Genomic DNA, 22,232 nt, shown 5'->3' on the forward strand with positions numbered 1-22,232 from the left:
GCGGGCAGGGAGGAGCAGCCCTGGGGAAGTGGGTCCGCATGGAGCTCAGAACTCCGCAGAAGAGCACTGGGAAAGAAGGTGACAGGCCTCCATAAAAAGGGGTATCTCGTGTGTGGCACCTGAGAAGAACTGAGGCAACAAGCCACAGGTGGACTTGGATAGAATTCAGGTGGTATTTCCATGGGTAGATGGGATTATGGGCCACTGGGGAATCCAGGTGGTAGGTCTGAGAGCTGGGCAGAAGTCAGGCAGCAGAGTAGAGAGGGAAGCATGTTGTGGGTCCTTCCAAATCCAGGCAGTGGTTCTAACCAAGGTCAAGGCTCCCTGTTTCAAAAAAAATAAGCCTACTAACCTAAAAGGAAATCAGGCAGAGAGCTAATGAGAAGCGAATGGTGGATCTGTTGTGATGGCTGTGGGTGGGATAGAGGGTCTGAGTCTGGGTGGGTGGGGGGAACCGTGGGTGACAGTCTAGGCCTACGGTGAGTTAGGGAGTTGGGGCACTGGGCTCCTGGAAAGTCATCCTGTTTTATTTGAAAACGAAATGGTGACATTCCCCAGAGTTTCTGCCACAGCCCCGTTGTGTGTACTGACTCGAGTGTGTTGCCCCACCCCATGCTGCCTGTGCCTGCAAGTAAGCCAGGTGGCCCTGTCAGCATGTGCCCCTCCCCTTCATGGGCTTCCAGCCTGAAGGTTCTTGCGGGGACCCACCTTGTGGGCTTCTGTGGTGATAGAGGGTGTTTTGACGGCGGTAACATGCTCCCAGAGCAGCATCTTGAAAGTAAGGACTACCTCTGAGCTGTGCCTTGGGCTGGGCACAGCAGAGACAGAACCAGCAAGGACCCCTCTCTCCCCTGAGAGCCATTTGGTTCAGGACCTGGAAAGGAGCCCTCCTTCTATCTTCAGGCATGAGCAATGGGGAGGTAGATGTACCCGCGGGGGCTGAGGGGTGAGCTGTGCTCAGCAGACTTAGGTATGGTTGTTGGCTTATCCCTGTAGGAGGAATGGAAAGAGTTAGACAAAGGCATCCCCATTGGCCAGGCAAGCCCTGGAGGCCCCCAAGAAAGAGGTGCTGCCTTGGAATCTTTACTTGCTCCCCAGAAACATGAACTATATAAGTAATGTTCTGATAAGAATTCTGAAGGTGCCGTTAACAAAGGGTGAGGTACAGAAGACACCGGGATGCTGTGTGTACTAACGTGTGTGTGTGTGTGTGTGTGTGTGTGTGTGTGCATGTCTGCATGCACACAAACACACTCTGGAGCCTCTCTGTCTTGAGGCCCACCCCACCACAGGCGCGCACACACAGTTAGTTACACAGACTGATGTGCACTCTCATACACAGTCACAAACAATTTAAGACTTGTCACAGGTGAGCAAACACTAGCACACTCTCTTAGTGGTCAGCTTTGGAGTTAGGAAGGTCTTGGGATTCAGGGGCTCTCCCCCTGGCCTGTGTGCCCACTGCCTGGTTTCAGCAGACAAGAGGCCTGATGCAGCTCCCTGTCTCCTGCCCAGGTCAGCATTGGGTGCCCCGAGAAGATGGAGCCCATCACCAAGATCTCGCATATCCCAGCCAGCCGCTGGGCTCTGTCCTGCAACCTCTGTAAGGAGTGCACAGGCACCTGCATCCAGGTACAAGGTCCTTCACCCCGCACCTGCCCGGGAACTCCTGCTGAGGTCAGCTGTGTAGAGGGGCACATCGTGAACGTTCCGGAAAATGGGCAGCTGCCGCCACCCTCCCCTTGTCCCCATGGTGCTACAGTCAGAACCATAGATGGGCCATGGAGGCCTGAGACCAGAGCCAGACCCAGAACCCCACCTGAGGGGCCTTCCTCCATCTCCACTTCTCGAGGCATGGGGCATAGGCCCTGGGAGCAAAGGCTCACCACACTGTTGTAGTACTCAAGACCCTGGCTTTCCCCAAGAGCAACTATCTTTGGGATTACTAAATATGTTGACCTCACTTCTAATCTCAGACTTAACATGTGGGAGGAATAGGAAACACTTTTCCTGCAGATGAGCTAACAGGCTTTCCCTATACAGGGCAGGGCTGCACCAGTCTTTCCATGGCAGTGGTTCCCAAATTCTGGTGTGCGTCAGTATTACCTGGAGGGCTTGTTAAAACAGATTGCTGGGCCTATCCTCAGAAAGCCTGATTCAGTAGACCTGGAACGGGCTGGGAATTTGATCCTCCAGCAAGTTCCCAGATGATGTGATGCTGCTGGTCTTTGGGTTGAAAAGTAGGGGTTCATTCTTTGTCTTCCTCATTTTTCTAGCAACAGTTGTCATTGCAAACACTAGATGTGCCTCCGCCCATTTTTAAGACTTTCAAATGTGAGTGCAGCATAAACGTTTATTAATAGTTGGGTGGGGTATTGCTGAAACATTTATCAACTGCCCATAGCCATCATCCGAGGCTGGGAGGGAGGAGCAGGTCCTGAGTTGGCCCTAGCTGCCTGGGCAAGAGAAGGAAGGGGCCCATGTCTTCCCAGAGGACAAAGGAGGTGCATGACTCCCCATCTTAGATCATCTTGCAGAAAGGAGGCAGTGACCCATCACCATCCTCTTTCTTTTGATGCCTCTTGTTCCAAAGTGATTTTGCCCACACAGTAATGCAGCTTATTCCCAATGGTTGTCAAACACCTGACTCTTCATTTTCCTGGGATATATATGGTGCTGAACCTCATTTCCTTCCAGGCTCCCCCAATTCCCCGTCAACTTGCCAGAGCTTCTATACCCACAGGATGTTGGGGGTCCATGCCATTTTATGTCGGGTCTCGCCAGCATCCTGGATTCTCGGTGGAACCCTGGGGGATGTCCCACATCCTCTTCGCTCCTAGCAGGGCTCCCTTCATGCCTGACACTTCCCCTCCTCTCCCTCCAGTGTTCCATGCCTTCCTGTGTCACAGCATTCCACGTCACATGCGCCTTTGACCACGGCCTGGAAATGCGGACTATATTAGCAGACAACGACGAGGTCAAGTTCAAGTCGTTCTGCCAGGAGCACAGTGATGGGGGCCCTCGGGGTGAGCCTACCTCCGACCCCGTGGAGCCCAGCCCAGCCAGCGAGGACCTGGAGAAGGTGACCGTGCGCAAGCAGCGGCTGCAGCAGCTGGAGGAAGACTTCTACGAGCTGGTGGAGCCAGCCGAGGTGGCTGAGCGGCTGGAGCTGGCTGAGGCGCTGGTCGACTTCATCTACCAGTACTGGAAGCTGAAGAGGAAAGCCAATGCCAACCAGCCTCTGCTCACCCCCAAGACCGACGAGGTGGACAACCTGGCCCAGCAGGAGCAGGACGTCCTGTACCGCCGCCTCAAGCTCTTCACACACCTGCGGCAGGACTTGGAGAGGGTGAGTGCCCTTACTGTCGTCTCGTCTGCAGGCCTTGCCTGATGGGCATCCTGGGAGGCCTTTCCGCCCCACGCACACTGCCCCCTAGCAGCCATGGCTCTCCAGGACTCAGATGGTATGCTCTGGCCAAGGAAGGGGCCGTGAGCCTACAGTTCTCTGACAGCGTGGGGGCTACAATAGGGAAGCATCTAGCCCTTAAGTCTCTGAGCCCCTCTTGTCCCAGTGCTTTTGTTAGGCCTGAAGGGTGGGGGTCCTGCTAGGGTCCTGAGGCTATAGGGCATCAGAGCTGGGGCACAACCCAGACTTCCGGCGTCTACTGCCCTCTGTCCCTGTCTGTGGCCTCTCTGGGCCATGCCTGTTCCCAACACATGTGCTAGACCAGGGCAGGAAAGACAGGTGTTAACGTAGGGCGTGAGGGCATACAGGTAGGCCAGAGACACAGTGGCCTGTATGGAGTAGAAGGATGAAGCTCAGTGGGTGGGCCAGAATGTATGTGGAAACTGCTGAATGTTTTAAGCAGGGACTGTCCCTCTGTAGCTGCAACTTCCAAACATTCCCCCTGGAGAGGGAATCAGGGGGCCTGCAGTGGATGGGTTGGCCCAATGGCCCCATCCCCTCAATACTAGGTGCTAGGAAACAGAGGGTCTTGGCTTGGTCCAAGGTGGTAGTTCAGGGTGCTGAGTGCTGTTCTGGCCTCTCCTCTTTGGGACGTTCAGTTCTAGGGTTCCAGAGCACATGGGGTCATGTCACAGTGTCTTCCACACATGGCACAGACACATGTGCCTCCCCTTCCCCCGGGCCTTATTAGGAAATAGCCCTGAGTGGAAACGTAGAGGGGCCTCTATGTGATTGGAGACAGCTGCCTATCTTAGGGTCATTTCTGTTGGCAAGTCTGTAAAATGGGTAGAACAGTTGGGCAGGTGTTGTGCTGTGTTGTGGGGAGGCGCTGAAACTGGACCTGGCTTGCCCGATCTCCTTTAGCCTACTCCTCTCCCCTGAGACCTGGTCAAGGGAAAACAACCCCACTGGCCTGGGAGGGAGCTTACTGCCTGCCAGCAGGGTCAAAAGGGGAAGGTGGAGAGTGGGGACAGCAGATGCCCTTTGCTCCAGCCAGGCCAGAGGGCAAGGCTGTCTACATTGCAGCCACCACTTCCTGGGCAGCCCAGCGTCCTGTCTCATGTGGCAGTGGCATCAGGTACATGAGGACATGGAGTACTTTCAGTGACCAGAGCTGCTACCAGAGTTGTCCTCAGGCCACCCCTGAGTCTGTACTCTCCGTGTCTCCAGCACAAACACCCTGCTTTTACTCCTGCTATTTCCCAAGTGACCCCTCAGGTCAGATCTCCCAGGAATCTATGCTCTTCGGCACATGGTCTGGTGCTGGCTAGGCAGTGTTGGGAGGCCAGGGTGCAGGGTGACTTATTTAATCATCATCCTAGGAAAATAGACAAAGTAGCTCCTCCTGGCCCTAATGAGCTGTTGAGAATACTAGGGCTTCAGAAGATGAATGACAGGAAACCTAAGAGGAATGTGTGTTTTCTAGAGTTTGACTTGAATTTGGACCTGAATGGGGTGGTGGGGTTTGTCATCAGGATAGTTGTTGGCCTAACCTCCTATTCTTTTTTTTTTAAGATTTGATTTATTTTTCACAAGAGACACACAGAGAGAGAGGCAGAGACACAGGCAAAGGGAGAAGCAGGCTCCATGCAGAGAGCCCACTGTGGGACTCAATCCTGCGACTCCGTGATCACACCCTGAACCAAAGGCAGACGCTCAACCACTGAGCCACCCAGGCATCCCCTTAACCTCCTATTCTGTACATTTCCTGTGCAAAAGCATCCCCTTATCAGCCTCCCAACCTCTCTACCTCATTGTCAGCTGGTACAGGTGTGGCCAGGGACCAAGGTCAAGGGCTAAGATGCCAGCAGGTTCCCAGGCAACCAGAGCTGCCATGCAGATTCCTCCAGTAGAGGGACAGAGCCCTCCAAAGTCAGGTGTGAACCAGCCTACTTTTCCTCCAGGAAGAGGAGGCAGGGCCAACTTTCCAGGGCGTTGGAGGGCCCTGTCAGCATGCTGCTTTTCCAGCAGCCCCCGAGCTGGACTGGCAGGCACCAGCTGAGAGCAAGGCGAGGGAGCGCGCAGCCCTGGCAGGCGGAGGAGAGGAAAGTTAGAGCACCATGCGTGCCAGCTTGCCCCCCTGCGAGTCTATCCTCAGGGCCTTTCACAGCCACGCGTTGGTGGCTTGTGTGAGTGAGCAGGGCTGAGAGCTCTGCCACAGGGGAGGCTTTCTGCAACGACCCATGACTGCTGGTGGCCCGGCCATGGCCCAGTGCCAGTGACCGAGAGGATCCAGCCTCTCACTGGGCACTAGGCCAGCTTGGGCTGAATCCATCAGGGAGGCAGGGTTGGAGTTGAGACTGAAGCCTTGGGCGGCCTGGGTTTGCATCCAGATCTAACGCTCCTCAGTGCAATGCGTTCTGAGTTTCACTTCTCACTCCTCTTGAGTTTCAGTTTCCTTTCTGTTAAATGGGAGTAATGAGGTAGCTGACCTTGGAGTCCCCGTGGAGGTGGAAGCACAGTGACCTCTGCTGTTAGCCATGGTTATTGTTGTCTGGTGCTGCCTGGATACGGGCTCCAGGGAGGACCAGAAGCACAGGCCCGTGCTAGGACCTGGGAATGAATCACAGGGCATCCTCCCCGATCCCTGTGTCGTCATCCCCCATCCCCCGAGGCCCAGCAGGGTTTTTGCTGAGAGAAGCAGAAGCCAGGGCCACACTGCTGCCACTTCAGCATGAAGTCCCATTTTATGGTCAGCTTAGAAGATGCTATTTCCTAAAATTTCAGCCGCAAACCTTGGCCCCGGCAGGCAGCTCAGGAAGGTATAGCCACTGCTGGCTCCCGGAGTTATTCGCAGCTGACACAAAAATTGCAGCTCTGATGAGCAGCCTGTCAACGCCAACTGGTGTCCCCTAGCAACCGTGCTGGCAGTTGGGGCTGCGCAGGGCTTGGTGCCCAAGGCTCTGGGTCTGGTTACCAGGAGTTTACTCGGGAGCATGACCTGGCTTGAGAGGGTGGGGATAGCGCTCAGAAACACAGCCCTCTCCCTGAAGATAGACCTGTGGATCTCCCCTAGGCCATGTGTCAGATAGTCCCACGGAGAAGACTCTGTCCTCCCACACACTTGCCACCCACCTGCTTCCTTGTCAGGTTGGCCATACCCTGTATCCTCTGTCTTCAGTGCCTGAATTGGCCTCCCACCGAAGCCAGCCTCATCCCCAGTAGCCTTGGCCTCCAGAGCTATGGCCCCCTCAACCCCTGTGTCTCCCATCTCTAGGTTGCTGCCAACCCATTAGGGCCTCCACCCCCACTGAAACCTGGCCCCACTTCCCCTGCTGCCTCGTCAGTCACCTGCAATCTCAAGTGCCCCTCCTCCCCCACTGCGTCCCGTCTCCCTCCTCGTTCCTCCCGCAGGCTCCCCGCACATGTGGCTGTGCTTGTGCCTATGTGAGGGCCACATACCTGGCGAGCCTCCCCTGGTAGCAATCCCGTGGTACTGGGCGGGCCAGCCCCACCGAGATTCCTGTCAGCCGGCCTTGTTCTGGGATGTCTGGGGCTCCCCAGCCTAATCCCTGTCTGCACCCCTGCTCCCCCTCGCTCAGGGCTCCCCCTTCTTAGCCCTCAACCTCGCTTCCTGTTCCTCGGACCAGATCCCTCCAACTTCTGGGCCGTCAAGCCTGTCAAGCCTGTCGAGCATCTCTATCAGTTCTCTGCCCTTTCTCCCCCTGCCCCCAGGACACACTGTGCCCATGGGAATATAAAACGCTCAGTCTCCAGGATTTGACTCTGTTTCACTTTCTCCCGTCTCCAAAAGCACATCCTCCCTCCCTGTTTCCTTCCAGTCATGGCGCTCTCCCACCCCCATCCCCAGCTCTCCTTTCCTCTGCCACTGCTCACTCTTCCTTGCTTCTTCCTGCTCTGGCCAGGCTCCTGCCACCACCTTGTTCCAGGATTATCTGCCAGGGTTACCAACAGCCTCCATCTCCCTACATCTGGTGGCCACTTCTCCATCTTCATCCTCTGGCCTTCTCAGCAGTGGTGGCCACCGTCAGACATGCCTTCGGTCTTAAAATACGTTTCTTATGGACACTCAGACCACACATCCTCCCTTAATACCCCAGCTCTCCTGCTCCCTCTGTGAATATTCCTTGGCCCTCGTGATTGTCAGTTCACCACACTTGGGCTGACCTCTCAGTGGTCTGCTCCATAGCTCTGCTCCGCATCCATCACTTCCCTTCTGAGCTCCAGCATCTCATGCCCAACACAACCACAGGCCCAGGCCTGCTCCCCCCACAGGCTCCCTGGTCTCCACAAATGCCTCAACACCAGGCAGTCTAGCCTAAGATAACTGGCCAGGAGCCCTCCTTGCTCTCCTCCCCTCTCCTCACCCACGTTCAAGTTCACTCTAAAATTTACTGATACCAAAGCAACTTCATCAAAATATAAAGCCTGCTTTCATGACCAATCCCTAGTTTGAGGCAACTTTGTTACTTGATTCATTCTTTCACTCTGATTTTTTTTTAAGAGAACTTTTTATGTTTATAATCAGAAAAAACAATAATGATAATGACAGTGTCAGGAACCTGATAGCCTGGGAAAGCTTTCTAAGGTAGTATCAGTACTTAGTCTCCACAAGCCATCACAGAAGAGGAATTCTACAACATTCAGTAACCTGTAACTCTGTTAACCAACGGTCTTGAGAGAAATCAGAGAATTGTGGATGATTCCAGGGTGAGATGGGAACAAGTGGGGTCACATCGTGGCCAGTGTATCAACCACAGTATGTTGGCATTGTTGGGATTCTCACAGAAAGAACCATTCCTATCTTCCATAGCAAGAGCCTCCAGACACTACTGATTGTGTCATGTACCTTACAAGGGAAAAAATTGAGCACTTACCTGCACTATATTGTATTTTTCATGTCTCATTCATCTATCACTGCATATTATGAAACAGACATAATCAGAATTTCTAACAGGATCAAAGAGCATACCAGTAGAGGGGTACCTGGCTGGCTCAGTCAGTACAGCTTGCAATTCTTGACCTCGGGGTTGTAAGTTGGAGCCCCATGTTGGGTGTGGAGGTCACTTAAAAATAAAAGCTTTAAAAAAATATCTGTATAGATATGGATATATATCCATGTATGCAGTGCTATATAAAACGTACATTTGAGGATTCAGCCCCCAGAGACTTGACTATTCCCCCAAGCCTGGGAATCTCTGTGGGTTTTTGTTTGTAAGTAGGCCCCACACCCAGTATGGAGCCCAATGTAAGGCTTGAACTGACAACCCTGAGGCCAACACCTGAACTGAGATCAAGAGTCAGATACTTAACTAGCTGAGCCACCCAGACACCCCACTGTGTTTTTAACCAGCCACGCAAGGGATCTCAATGCCAGTAATCCAGCTGGGTTTGCCTTAAGAAAATTTTTTGTAAAGTTTCAGATGATTTTGGATTTTAATAGGAAGTGATTATCTTTGAGAGGGACATCTACAACTGTGAGCCTCATCCCATCTTTAGAAATTAGTGTTAAGAGTAAGTTTGAGGATAGCATGTTTGGAAATTTTTTTTTTTTTTTAAAAGATTTATTTATTTATTCATGAGAGACACAGACCGAGAGAGAGAGGCAGACACAGACAGAGGGAGAAGCAGACTCCTCACAGGGAGCCCAATGTGGGACTTGATCCTGGATCCAAGGATCATGACCCGAGCCAAAGGCAGGCGCCCAACTGGTGAGCCACCCAGGCATCCCTGGGAAATTTTTAAAAGCCAGACCTTGACTGATCTGTTTTTAGGCTGGACACGTTGACCGGTTTGTTTTGAGGCCTCCAAAGATTCCATCTGTCTTCACCCTCACTGTCTCCATGCACACCAGGCCACATGGCTGCCAGGAAGGAAACAGACCAGGATACAGGAGAATAATGTTGGGCTGGTTGGATACAGTAGACAGGGAAGCCCTTTTGGAGGTAATGTTTGAACCAAGACCTAAAGGACTAAGTCCAGCCTTGGGAAGAACCTTGACTATATACCAAGGCCCCGAGGCAGAAATAGGTTAAACACAAAAAGGATGAGACTGGAGGGCAGTGTAGCTGGAGCCTAGAAGGCTATGGGACATGGGCTGAGAGGTGCCAGTGGGAGGCCATATTGGGCAAGGCTTTGAACTGGGCTCTGATTTCTTTTTTTAAGTGTGATAGGAAGGAAGCTATGTTAGTTTCCTAGGCCTTCTGTAACAAAGCATTACAAATTCAAAGACTTAAACAGCAGAAGTGCATTTTCTTACAGTTCTAGAGGCCAGAAGCCTAGGATCAAGGTGTCGGCAAGGTTGATTCTGTCTAGAGCCTCTGAGGGAGGATCTGATGGCTTCCAGGCCTCTCTCCTAGCTTCTGATTGCCGACAACCCTTAACATTTCTTGATTCATAGACTCCTGATTCCATCTCTGCCTCCATCATCACATGGCTCCTATATGTCTTTACATGGCCTTTTATAGTGATACCAGTCATTGGATTTAGGGCTCATTCATACCCGGTAAGACCTTATCTTAACTGATTATATCTGAGGTTCCAGGCAGACCTGAAATTTGGTAGGGGACACTGTTTAGTCCAGTAGGAAAACCAGAAGAGGTGTTGAGGAAGAGGATTTACATTTCAAGGTGATGGTTGGGGATCACAGCGGGGTCAGAATGCCTGCCTGTCCGGTGGGGCGGGCAGATGGAGGGGACTAGGCAGTGGAGGGAGCTGATGGGAATGAGTTCCATTCACCAGGGACTGATGGGACTCAGGGGTAGGCTGGCTCTGGGGGCGAGTGAGGAGGACCTGGGTCCTGAAGGGTGACTCCAGGGTCTCAGCACGTATACCCCACCCCGCCCCCAGCAAAGTCCCTCCCAGATTCCCCTGCCTGGCCTTATTCTGAATCCTCATCCCCAGCCTGTGCCCCTCTGTGTGATCAGCTCCCACTCAGCCTGGCTGCCCCTTCTCCAGGAAGCCTTCTCACCACCCTCAAGTCTGGGTCAGGGCTGCCTGGTCCTGTCAGTACTTGCTCTACATCTCTCTGCCCTGCTAGGTAGGAAGCCCTCAGAAGAAAAGGACCTCCCCGACTGTATTGCCCACTGCTGAGCCCAAGGCCCAACACCACATGAGTTCCCAGAGCCACAGCTTGTACTTAGGGATGTGTGGCTACGAGGAGGTCCTGAGGACATCCAGGATTTGAAAGGAAGCAAAGACCCTTAGGCTGGGCCAGGTTGCTGCCCCTTGGTGTAGGGTGCTGGTCTCGGATGGCCTGTGTCTATGGTGTAGGTTGGGTGCAGACAGCAATGTAGAATGCTGTTGAGCCAGTGTTCTGAGATTTCTTTCACTACTAGGCTCAGGAAGGAAGGGAAGGATGCCCGTGTCTGCAGAAAGATATAATCACAGCTGCCCCCCAGGCCTGGAGAAATGGAGGTCATGTTGATAGGCAGGGGCTCTAGAACCCACAGGTCTCCCCTAGGTAGCTTAAGGACGTGAAACCTGAACTCACCTTTGAAGATGGAACCCAGCCACAGACAGAGGTACTAACCTGGTGGGACCCAGAATTCCGGCTCACAGCTTCTGGCCAGCTGTCTCAGCTTTGGAGACTCCACCCTGAGCTGATGATGATGCCAGACCAAGGAAACGTCTTGAGGGGGGGTCCTGGTCTTAGCTCCAGCAGTGTGATATATTCTGAGAGCAGCAGTGAGGGGATGGCACACTGGGGCAGGGTGCCAGGTGGACGGGGAGTAGCATGGCCCAGGCTACAGGTGCTTCCTGAACAGCTGCAGAGTGGGTCTGTGTCCCATGAGCTAAGCAAACTGGTCTCCCAGGCACTAGATACTATTCTTCCTAGGGAGTCGGAGAACCCCCTGCCCTTCCCCTTGAGGACTTCTATCTTGGCCAGAGCAGGTGTGGGCTTGGCTCAGGTCCTACTGCAGCAGGTGGACATGGGTCGGCCTCAGCAGGACCCAGCTGGGTCAGAATCTCTTCTGCTTTGTATAGCATGGCCATTTGTGTCTCGGAACAGGAATTGGGTTTGCCATAGTGCTTATGGCTATGGAATATCTTTGATGGAAAAGACCTTGGACAAAGGGCAGAAGGATGGACTTGGTGACCTTGCCAGGCCCCCGCGAGCCTTGGGGCGCTGTGTGTATAGGGGAGGGCACAGCCACATTGGAAGGGCCTTGAAGAGGGCAGCATGGCAGACTGGGCCAGGAAGTTAAGGCCAAGAGGAGAGGCAGGTGGGGTCACCAGCCTGAGCTCACTAGACACTTTGCCCTGCCTGCTCTGTCTCTGTGGGGGCCACAGGGTCAAGGCTATGCTTGGCCTGTGTTTTGGACCAGAAAACAGTGACTCAGGGCTGAGGACACACTCAGGGCTTAGGAATTGATTCTCAGACGTCCCAGGTGGGTTAAGCAGTGGTAGCCCCCCAAAGTTGGGAGGTCAAAGGTAGCTGCCCTGTGAGTAAAGTGGGAAGTCTCTCTCCTGTCTCCTTAGGTGAGAAATCTGTGCTACATGGTGACACGGCGCGAGAGAACGAAACATGCCATCTGCAAACTCCAGGAGCAGATATTCCACCTGCAGATGAAGCTGATTGAACAGGACCTGTGTCGAGGTAGGCACCTTCCCTGCCCACCACCAGCCCCTGCTCAGCGCACACACGCTCAAGGGGCTGGGTCCCAAGCAGGGGAGGGCGGTGGAGGGGAGGTCTGTCTTCAGGGCCTGGTGGGGGCACACACATGAAGCCAGGGTCCCCTGGCCCATCCAGGGACCCTTCATAACCAACTAACAGGCCAACCAAGATGGGACTTCCCAGGGTCCTGGGTGTGTGTTGGTGACAAGGAGCCAGACATGGGACTGTGGGCATCAGGCCTGTCCTAATGGAGCTTTCTGGTCCCCTGGGGACACCTGGGTGGTTCCAGGGCCATAGTGGTTCAGGAGTAGATGCATGTGAACAGTGTGGCTCTAGGCTGCTCTTGGGACAGGAAGGACCGGAAGTGATGAGCTTCCCTGAACTGTGCCTCCATGTTGATCCTGAATCGGGCAGCTGCCCCAGAGATGGAAGAGGACCTATGTGTTCTTTCTTTCTGACCTCATCTCATATAATTTAGATGCTGTACGAGCAGGGATTTTTTTTGTTTATTTTTGTCTTAAACTCCTGTTGTCACAAACACTTAAGAGATCTGTAAATCAAAGGCCAAAGAAGCTTCAGCATTGCTGTTATCTATTAGTTGTGTGGATAATACCAGACACCGGGCCCTTCCCAGAGTGTTTACATGTGAAAAGGGCATCACTTAACTCAAAAAATGGTGCTCTGATATTGAAGTACATGTAGCTGGATGGAGAGAGATGATAAGTCAGGAGCTGCCATGGCCAGTTCAGCCACTGGGTCAGGCTGGGCCCGGAGTGGAGAGGAACCAGAGCTGCTGGACCAACCCTAGTACGAATGCCTGAGGACCTGATGCCACCCCACTTTGGCCCAAGCCAAGCTGCCTCGTGTGCACTTTGGGATCACTACTCACTCTAGCCTAAGAAACCAGCACTGCCAAATACAGGTGTTGGTTCAGGCCGGATCATGTCCACGCAGAAGGCAGAGTTTACCATGCATCCCCAGGACTGGCAGCTTCCTGGACGCCACAGCTATGCAGACTCCCTCTAACCTGGTGATTTTTTTAGTGAGCATGACCTGAGTGTAGATGGCATGCCAGGCCCTGCTGCAGGGCACATTGCCATGGGCTGAATGGATAGAGCTCCTGTCCTTGTAGAGCTCACCATCTGGGAAAATAAAGGCAGGTGCTGCCCTAGGGGCTGCAGTGGTGATTATGGAGCAACAGGTCAGGCTTCCTGGGACCTCACTATGGCCACGCATCCAGCTACAGAGGGAGAGCTGCCCACAATCAGGGCGACAGAAAGTGGCAGGGCACATAGTACCCTCGGGAAGCATGGTCAAGAGCTGGATCTCTACCCCCGTATTGAGTCTGGGAATGTTTGTAGCTCCTAGACCTGAGTGGCAGCTACAGGTAGCCCTTTGTTCAGGGCAGGTCATTTGGAGTGAAAACTGGTTTGCCTCTGCCTGAAGTCAATGCCCTCAGTGTTAGGACACTTGGTCCCTGGGATGGGACATGGCTATGAGCATATTGTTGAGGACCGGCCAGACAACTGGAGAAGGCTTCCCAGGGCAGTGATATTTATGCCATGAGCTGAACCAGGTAGTAGAGGGCAGGACGATCTGAAATTGTAGAAGCTAGAGCCTGTCTTTTTAGAGAAACTGGAAGGAGGCTGGTATCACAGCAACGGGGGCCAAAGGACATTGTCTCAGGTAAGGTTTGGGGGGTTGATGGGGTCAAACATGCAAGGTCTTGTGGCCTCAGAGAACTCAGACTTTCCTGAGGACAGTGGGGGAATCTTAGAATTCTAGTCTCCCTCCGAAGTATGTAGGCACTGGTCCCGTGTCAGAGATGAGGCTTCTGAGACTCGGCCTGAGGTTGCACAGGGGATTAGCCGCAGAGCTGAGGAGATCCCATTTCTCTCAACCTCCTTGTAAACCTTTATCTGGGAAGCGTGCCAGCTTCTGGCTGAAAAGCTAGATTTCTGGCAGCTGGGCCTCTCCCTACAGATGTCCTCCCCTGCTCCAGTGTTCTCTGCCTCCCTACACCTATGTGGTCATGGGCCAAAGGGATATGGGGGCCAGGTGTGCACCCCGAGTTGGCCATCTACTGTGTGACCCCAAGAGTAGAACAGGAGATTTGCTCAAGGGACTGACCACTGTGGCAAAACTAGAACCCGTGTCTCTCGACTCCTCAGATAGTGTTCTGTCCATCTTCGAGTCTGGCTCCTCAGCCTAGCATTGACAGCCCTGTCCTGGCCACTCACCTCCATCACCCTTCCCACCCACCGGGAAGGAGTCCCCCCAACACCTAGAGGCCATGTAGATCAGACTGCATTCCAGGTCCTACAGGGTGTCCTCCACCCTCTCCAGGCCACTCAAGGGCAGCAGTAGGCAGTGCCTCCTCTCTTCCCCACCTGCTGTCCCTGACTCACAGGAGCCCCACTTATCCCAGGTGCCCATGGCTCTGCTCCCGGGGCCTGTTGGCAGTGCAAGGGGACCTAAAAGGGGAAGCACAGGAGAGAGAGGACTCCTAGGATGGCCTGCAGTGATCGTGGTTTTGGCTGAGCTGCTCGGGGTAACCACCTCCTTCCTGCTCTCTCTTCCCTGGCACAGAGGGATCTGGAAGGAGAGCAAAGGGCAAGAAGAGCGACTCGAAAAGGAAAGGCCGCGAGGGCCCAAAGGGCAGCCCCGAGAAGAAAGAGAAAATGAAGGCGGGGCCCGACTCAGTCCTGGGGCAGCTGGGTGAGTGAGTGGCCACACTGGCCTGGCAGACATGGCCAGCCTCACACAGTCCCTCCACGGGCAGCTCCCAACCTAAGACCAGCGGGGTCTACCGGCACCTCCGTCGCAGAGAGTAGGAAGCCCAAAGGGCTAACTAACCAGGCCTTTCCATGCCCAGGCGCTCACACCTTTTAGCCGTAAAGGAAACCAGGTAGGGTCTCAGAGTCCTGCCTGGCATCCCAAGAAATACCCCTTTTGTAGACTTGGAGACCCCAGCCTGGGGCTCAGGAGCTTGCACACATTCCTCTAGCTAGAGTCCTGGATGCCAGATTTTTCTGGAGGCCCTCAAGGGACCTGTAGACCTTCTAGGCCCTTGCAGAATGCAGCCGTCATCTGCCAGAATTCTCCATCTTGCTCCCACCCTGCTGGCATTTCTCCAGTAAGCCCTCCCTTCAGCATTTAGGCCCCCAGGTCTGGGCTGTCTCCCAGCCATCCTGCTTCCCCTACAGCACTTCTCAGGGATGACTGTGGAGTCTTCCAAACCTCACCTCCAGCCTCAAGAAGGGGACCACTGGTAGCAAAAGGAAAGCCCAGGATTAACCTCTGGCCCAGACACCCCAGAGGGAATTTCTGTCGAGAAGCCCTTCCGCTACCCTGTTGATGCCTGACACGCCTACCTAATGTTTCGGAAGCAGCTCTCATAAAAGCCCAGTGCCCCCTGGTGGCTTGAGGGCCTTTCCCTTCATTCCTCCATCCCCTGCATCCCCAGGATGGGGTGGTGGGCAGAGCTGGCTTCATGGGTGTGTACTTAGGCAACCTCAAAACTCTCTTGCTCAGTTCAATGCCATACTCATTACCTTGAAATATCTTAATAATTTTGGAACAAGGAGCACACCTGTTCACTTTGCATTCTGCTCCACCAGTCATGAAGCCGGTTCTGGGACTGGGTTGTCCTGGGGGAGAGGGGAATATGGTGTGAACCCTCCTCTTTGGTGTCATTGGCAGGAAGGATCAGCAAATCAGGATGTCTCAGTTGGGTCTGTTACAGAGGGAGGGAGGGGCCCAGTGGCTCCCTGGGGACAGTCTGAGAGGGCTTCCTGAGAGAGGGTGGGACTCACACCTGTAAGCATCTCACTTGCCTCCTCTCTCACCTCGGCCAGGCCTGTCCACCTCCTTCCCCATCGATGGCACCTTTTTCAACAGTTGGCTAGCTCAGTCAGTGCAGATCACAGCAGAGAACATGGCCATGAGCGAGTGGTCACTGAACAACGGCCACCGCGAAGACCCCGCTCCGGGGCTGCTGTCGGAGGAGCTGCTGCAAGACGAGGAGACACTGCTGAGCTTCATGCGGGACCCCTCACTGCGGCCCGGGGACCCTGCCAGGAAGGCCCGGGGCCGCAGCCGCCTGCCTGCCAAGAAGAAGCCACCGCAGGATGGGCCTGGCTCACGGACGACTCCAGACAAATCTCCCAAGAAACCCTGGGGCCAGGAGGCAGGCAAGGCAGGGCAAGGGCCAGTGGCCCGGAAACCAACGCGGCGAACGCCCTCCCACCTGCCATCTAGCCCTGCAGCTGGGGACTGTCCTGTTCCAGTGGCCCCCGAGAGCCCTCCTCCTCTGGCCCCCGAGACCCCAGACGAGACAGCCCCAGTGGCTGCCGACTCGAATGTCCAAGTGCCTGGCCCTACAGTGAGCCCCAAGCCCTTGGGCCGGCTCCGGCTGCCCCGCGACAAGGGAACCCAGAGATCGCCAGGTGCCAGGCCTGATGTTGGGACAGGACCGCCCTCCACTGTCGCCGAGAGGCCCAAGGTCAGCCTACACTTTGACACTGAGACTGATGGCTACTTCTCTGATGGGGAGATGAGCGACTCAGATGTGGAAGCTGAGGACAGTGGGGTGCAGCGGGCCCCCCGGGAAGCAGGGGCTGAGGAGGTGGTCCGCATGGGGGTCCTGGCCTCCTAAGTCACCCCTACCCCATCCCGGGCCCTGCCCTGGTCCTCCCGTGAGGCCTCAGCCCAGTCACAACTGCCATTTCCAATCTCTGCTGAGTGTCTCAGACCCTTGAGACTGCCACTCTGTCGTGGTTTTATTTTTAATATAGAGAGTTTTGAATTCCACACTGTTGTCTTTCCTCTGTGCTGGCCTAGGACAGTAGGATTCCTTCCACGGCTCTGGCCGCAGGGACCATTGCAGGTCCCATGCACCATCCCTGCCGTGGTAGCGCCCCGTCCCGGTCCTGGCCCCGGCCCGTGCGGCGTCACTGGGTTCCTGGATAGATGCACGCAAGGCGAAGAAGTGCTCAGGACTCCAGCCCGCTGCCACTGGGTGACAGACCGTCGTTTGGGCATTATTTCGTGGCCCAGGGCCTGCCCCGCCTTGCCCCCAAAATCCCACTGGGGTCCATCTGGGGGGTCCTGCTGCACTCCACTGATCCCCAAGGAAGTATACTAAGTGATACCCAGCCAGAGTCTACTCACTGTCACAAGCACAACGAGCTTATATAAGAAAGCACTGAGCGGGGGGCGCAGAGGGCCCGCTGGTTCCAGAGGAACCGCAGCTGTTCCTGATCAACCCGCATCATCCGAGGCCTGCCCGCCCACCCCGCGACCCTCCACTCCCTTGCTGCTCCGGCCCTGCCAGTGCCCAGCCCGGCGGCTCTGAGAAGGGGTTCCTAGAATCCTTCCTGAGCTGTGCCATTTACTCAGGGGACTCCCAAACAGCCAGCCGCCACTGCCGGTGGAGGCTGCAAGGGAGGGCCAGTGCCCAGACAGGGGCGTGGGGCTTAGACTCACCCACTTAGAGAATTGCTCTGCAGCTCCAACTTCCTTCCTTCCTTCGGGGCCAGTCTCGGCCGAAGTCTGGTCACTCCCAGACAGCTGACCTGACCAGACCAGACCATTTGCCTTTTCAAAATTTCCAGTCCTGCTATGAGACGAGCTTCTTCCTCGGTTTCCTTTTGGAAACTCCTCCTTCCAATGAGCAGTGGGATCCCGGGGCCTGTGATGGGCCGTGTTGGCCTGCTATGGCTATTTCAAGTCTTGCTGGATGATCCTGGTTCCTCCGTCCCTGTGAGCCCTTAACTCCTCTCCTGGCTGTGCCCTCCCCACCCCACCACACACACACACACACACACACACACACACACACACCCTCTCTGTCACCACCACCCACCCGCCTTTTCCGTCCCACCCTCTAGGTCCCAGGTAGTTGCTCTGAAGAGTTTCAGTGGAGTGGCCCCAGGGTGATAGCTCAGGGAACAAACAAAAAAGGAATTCAGTGAAAACGTGGGTTTTTTTCTTTTATAAATTACTCCTGGGTCACTTCCACCACTGGGGAAGCCAGAACTTCTCCAACAACAACCTTGCAAAAGTCCAGTGAATCAGTCGAATCATTCTATGGATGCCAAAGAATATTTTGACCATAATACAGCACAGCCTGGACCTGACAACTTGTCACTTGGACTTTTTTTTTTTTTTTTTAATGGAGTTCTTTAGCAACAAAGTGTAGAGACATGTTCATTGCACACACCCAAGGAGACTGAGCCCGAGCTCTTGGAAGAAGATGCCGTTCTGCTGCTGAACTGTTGGAATCGGGAAGCGGGAACCAGCTGTTGGATTTCGGATCCTGGGCTGGGCCCACTGTGAGCTTTCCTAAACTCCGAGACTCTTGGGGGGTGGGGAAGAGTACTGACCGCAAAACCAGCATGGCAAAAGTTTTTACCATGTGGTTCCCCACCTCCACCCCCACCCCCACCCCCAGTACACAACACTCAAATCAGCGGGATGGGGAGCAGCTTGACCACCCACCCCCCGACTCCAGAACTTTCAAGGTACGACAGTGGCATTGTCATTGACACTCGGTTTCATGTGAATTTTAGCAAAACAGGAAGCAAAGATAGGACTATGTTCAGAAGATCGGGCAAATTCGTCCAGTGGGAATGGACTCGGGACGGGCTGTAAGGATTCTGGGCGTTGGGATGGCACAAGCTACCATGTAGAGTTTAGTCCGCCTGCCTCCTTGGTAGTAATGGCCAGTGCAGTGTCCGCACCAGCGGCCCAACCCTCTTCTCTGTTTACTGCCTTTGAACAGCCCTCCTTCCTTCCCTATGCTTTGGGTCACAATCTTGTTTGTGCTGGGTTGCCCGGTCTGACCTCGCAGGAAGCAAAGGGACAAGCTTAAAGAACAACCAAACTGCCAGGGGTGGGGTGCCAGGAATGGCTCAGGCCCAATAGACTCCGCACTTGCCCCCTCACCCTTTAATGCATCTTGAGGCAGAGTCTGGGCTCCCTGGGGGTGGAGAGAACTGGGGAGGGAATGTAGCCTGGCTGGTGAGGGTCTGGTCTGGGTGGGCCAGATGGGGCAGTCAGCACTCTTTGGGGGGCCTCTGCCCAAGCTGACCTCTGGATTCTCTTATGTGTCGGCTCTTGGCTTTGGACTGGACTCTCTCTGGGACCATGTACTTACACTGGGCCCAGGGATCTGTTTGGCTAGCTGGTGAGAGAAGTGGGGAGCCCCCTCACTCCCTAGCTAGGCCCTAAAGCTGTTCTTGCCAGACAGCTGTCCACCTCTAGGATGTCCAGCAAGGCTCCACAGAGTACAAGGATGCTGGTCCCACCACTCATTTCCTCCATTAGCTACAGCCTCTTCACTCTTTTTTCTGGTCTACTGTCCACCATGTATACAGCTTTGCTACCTCCTGGCATTGAGGTTGGAAGTAGGGAAGAAGGCAGGAGGCCTTTTGCAGGCCAGAGGCTGAAATTGCTTCTGCGTGACCACACCTGCCCCCACTCACTGGCCCTCTTCTGGGAGAGAGAAGCTGCTCTGTTCCTCGTTCTGTCATCCCCATTTTCAGTCCTGGCTGCACAGCTCATCCTTCCCCCTCATCACAGCAAGAAAGGATAAGGTGCAAGGAAAGTATTTTTATGGATCAGAAATGTATTTTAGAGTGAGTAAGAAGAAAGGTAGAAGGGTTTATTTTATTAAATGACCGCTCTGACTTTGTGACCGTGTGTGAGCATTTCTAACGTAAGGGTCTCGATTTCCTTAGAGAAGCCACTGAGGTTTCCAGACGTGGATGCTGGGCTCTAGGTGTGTGAGCATGTGCCAGGGCACATCCCTCATGCCCATGTGCATGCATGTTTGTGTGTTGTGTATGGGCATACTGGGGGGCTTGCTGGGGCAGATTCTAGAGAATCAGCTGCCCCATACTAACACATTGGCAGCAACTGGACTTGGCGTTTCCTTGCTCACTGCCAATGTAGCCATCTTCTGCCCATGCCTGGAGCTCTGCAGAATGGGTCTGGATGCCTGCAGCAAGGCCCTGGGGGAGGCCACCTCCCTTGTCCCTGGCCCAGCTGGCCACATTGGCCAAAGAGCCAGGGCTGGAGTCTGGAGTATTTTATATTCTGCCTCTGGTTGTTCTTTAAGGCACTTCCTGCCACCTTGTCCCTCAGACGCACAACACTCTGTGCTCCACAAACGACTTGGGGTTGGGGAGTGATATGAATGTCACAGGAGGAGACACCTTCTGTCCTTGTTTCAAAGAAAGTGATGTGCCATTTGTTAATATACAAGAGAAATATTGAAAATATATTGAAAAGAGCAATTTTAAATTATTTTTGGCTTATGTTGCAATATTTATTTTCTTGTATTAGAAAAGATTCCTTTGTAGAGAAAAAATGTATTTTTCATTAATGCAAAGACCTATTTCTCCTTTTTGTACATCGTCCACGTTCGCGACCCTTAATGAGCAATAGAATGTACGGCCACGTCGCTGTGGCCAGTGCCCGCTGTGCCCTGCATGATTCTGTGTGGCCGCTGCCGCCTAGTTCCAGCCCCATCCTGTCCTGCTCACTCATGGGGGTTTCTAGACCCCGGCCCCCAGCCGGGCCCGGGGCTCCAGGAGCCCTTTGCACTCCTCGTGTGTTGGCAAACGCAGTTAATAAAGCAATGTTTTCTGTGCTGGCTGGTGTGAGGCTTTGTTGCGGAGGGGAGAGGGCTCCTCCCCAGCGGCAGGCTTGCCGAATTGGGACCCAGCGCTACCTCCAAAGGCGCCCTGATAGGGACGGTCCTGGTGAGCGCTCAGCGTGCCCTGGAGGCTGTGCTCAAGGGCAGTATTTTGTTTGCTCCTCACTGGCAGCATCCACCAGGAAGGAATCCCAGCGGGTGAGGGAGGCACCCGGAGCCACACGCTGATAAAGACGTGAAATTCAGCATCACAGGCAAGACTGCTGGACTCTTCCCCCCGCGCCGTGAGCCACCTACCAGGGACAGTGGGAAGGCTTGCAGAGAACCTTGGGCATCTGTCCCTACATCAGGCGAGGTGCTGGCCCAGGTTTGTCCTCATTCGTGATTTCCCCGGCACCTGCTCAGTGCTGGGCTCTGGAAGGTGTTAGGAATGTAGCCACCATCCCTGCCCCAGGGCAGCTCACAGTCCAGCAGGGACACAGACCGTGAGGGAACAGGGAGTTATGGAGGCCTGGGCTGATTTGGGGATGGGAGACTTTCAGGAAGGGCTTCCCTGAGGACAGGATACAGTTCATTCATCTGTTCATTTGTTCTTTCGCCAAGGAATCTCATGACCACGTACCTCATCCTGCCAGCACGCTGGGTTGTATACCAAACATCACCAGGATCCTGCCATCCTAGAGCTTCCAGGCAGTGGAGACCTGAAGAATAAATAGTTGCTTGGTCAAGGGTCAGGTGGATAGAAGGAGGGCTGACCAGCATTCCTGAAAGGGCTCGCACGTGCCAAGATGCATCAAACTGCATCTTGATCCTCCTCTGAGAGCCCCAGGGGAGACAGTTTGGGAAGAGGGTAGAATTGAGACTGAAAGAATCTGCTTCTGGAGCAACTGTGTTAATTGTTTACCAGTTGTTTACCCCATCTGTCACTGGTGCAGTATGCATTAGCCCGCAGGGGTGCATCCAGATCCAAGGTTCTGGGACCACAACGCAGAAGGCATGGGGAGTGAACCTGGGCTCCTGATTGGTCAGCCCACCTGTCCAGTGGGCCAGCTGCCCTGGGCTTCGCACCCCAGCCTCTCCGTCCTCACTCCCCCAGCACCACACCATGCCTACTTGGCCACGTTGGTCCAGAAAAGTGACACAGGGACCCTGCTGCAAGACCCACACCTGAAAGCTGACCTAGCTGCTAGATGTAGGGTAGGAGAGGTCAAAGCACCTGTGGATCAAAAGCCACAGTGCTCAATGGAAAATCAGGTCCACGCACACATGTAATTCTAAAAGTAAAAATAAACACGTAAAATAGAATTTTAGCAATTGTATTTAACCTATCAGACCCAAATATAATCACTTAAACGTGTATTAATACAAAACCATTACCAATAAGATATTTTATATTCTGTGTGTTATATTTTTAGCACATCTCAGTTTGAACTAGTCACTTTTCAAGCTCAATGGCTATATGGCTAGTACCCACTCTATTGGGCACTGTAGCCCTAGAAGTCACTGGCTGTCTCCTGGGTTGCTTT

At 54.1% G+C, this 22,232-nt stretch overlaps 1 protein-coding gene across 9 annotated transcripts in view; it reads left to right on the plus strand.

Moving 5' to 3' along the window:
- JADE2 (jade family PHD finger 2) overlaps positions 1-20,701 on the plus strand; it is a 51,945-nt gene extending 31,244 nt beyond the window's left edge. For all 9 annotated transcript variants that reach the window (XM_038552188.1, XM_038552191.1, XM_038552187.1 and 6 more), the window contains 5 exons: positions 1,516-1,632; positions 2,885-3,349; positions 11,909-12,026; positions 14,634-14,762; positions 15,902-20,701. In XM_038552188.1, coding sequence (XP_038408116.1) covers positions 1,516-1,632; positions 2,885-3,349; positions 11,909-12,026; positions 14,634-14,762; positions 15,902-16,701 — 1,629 coding nt within the window. In that variant the 3' untranslated portion in view covers positions 16,702-20,701. The remainder of the gene's footprint in view (positions 1-1,515; positions 1,633-2,884; positions 3,350-11,908; positions 12,027-14,633; positions 14,763-15,901) is intronic.
- Positions 20,702-22,232: the final 1,531 nt, after the last annotated feature.

The sequence above is a fragment of the Canis lupus genome, chromosome 11, assembly GCF_011100685.1.
Source record: "Canis lupus familiaris isolate Mischka breed German Shepherd chromosome 11, alternate assembly UU_Cfam_GSD_1.0, whole genome shotgun sequence".
NCBI classification, from domain to species: Eukaryota; Metazoa; Chordata; class Mammalia; order Carnivora; family Canidae; genus Canis; species Canis lupus.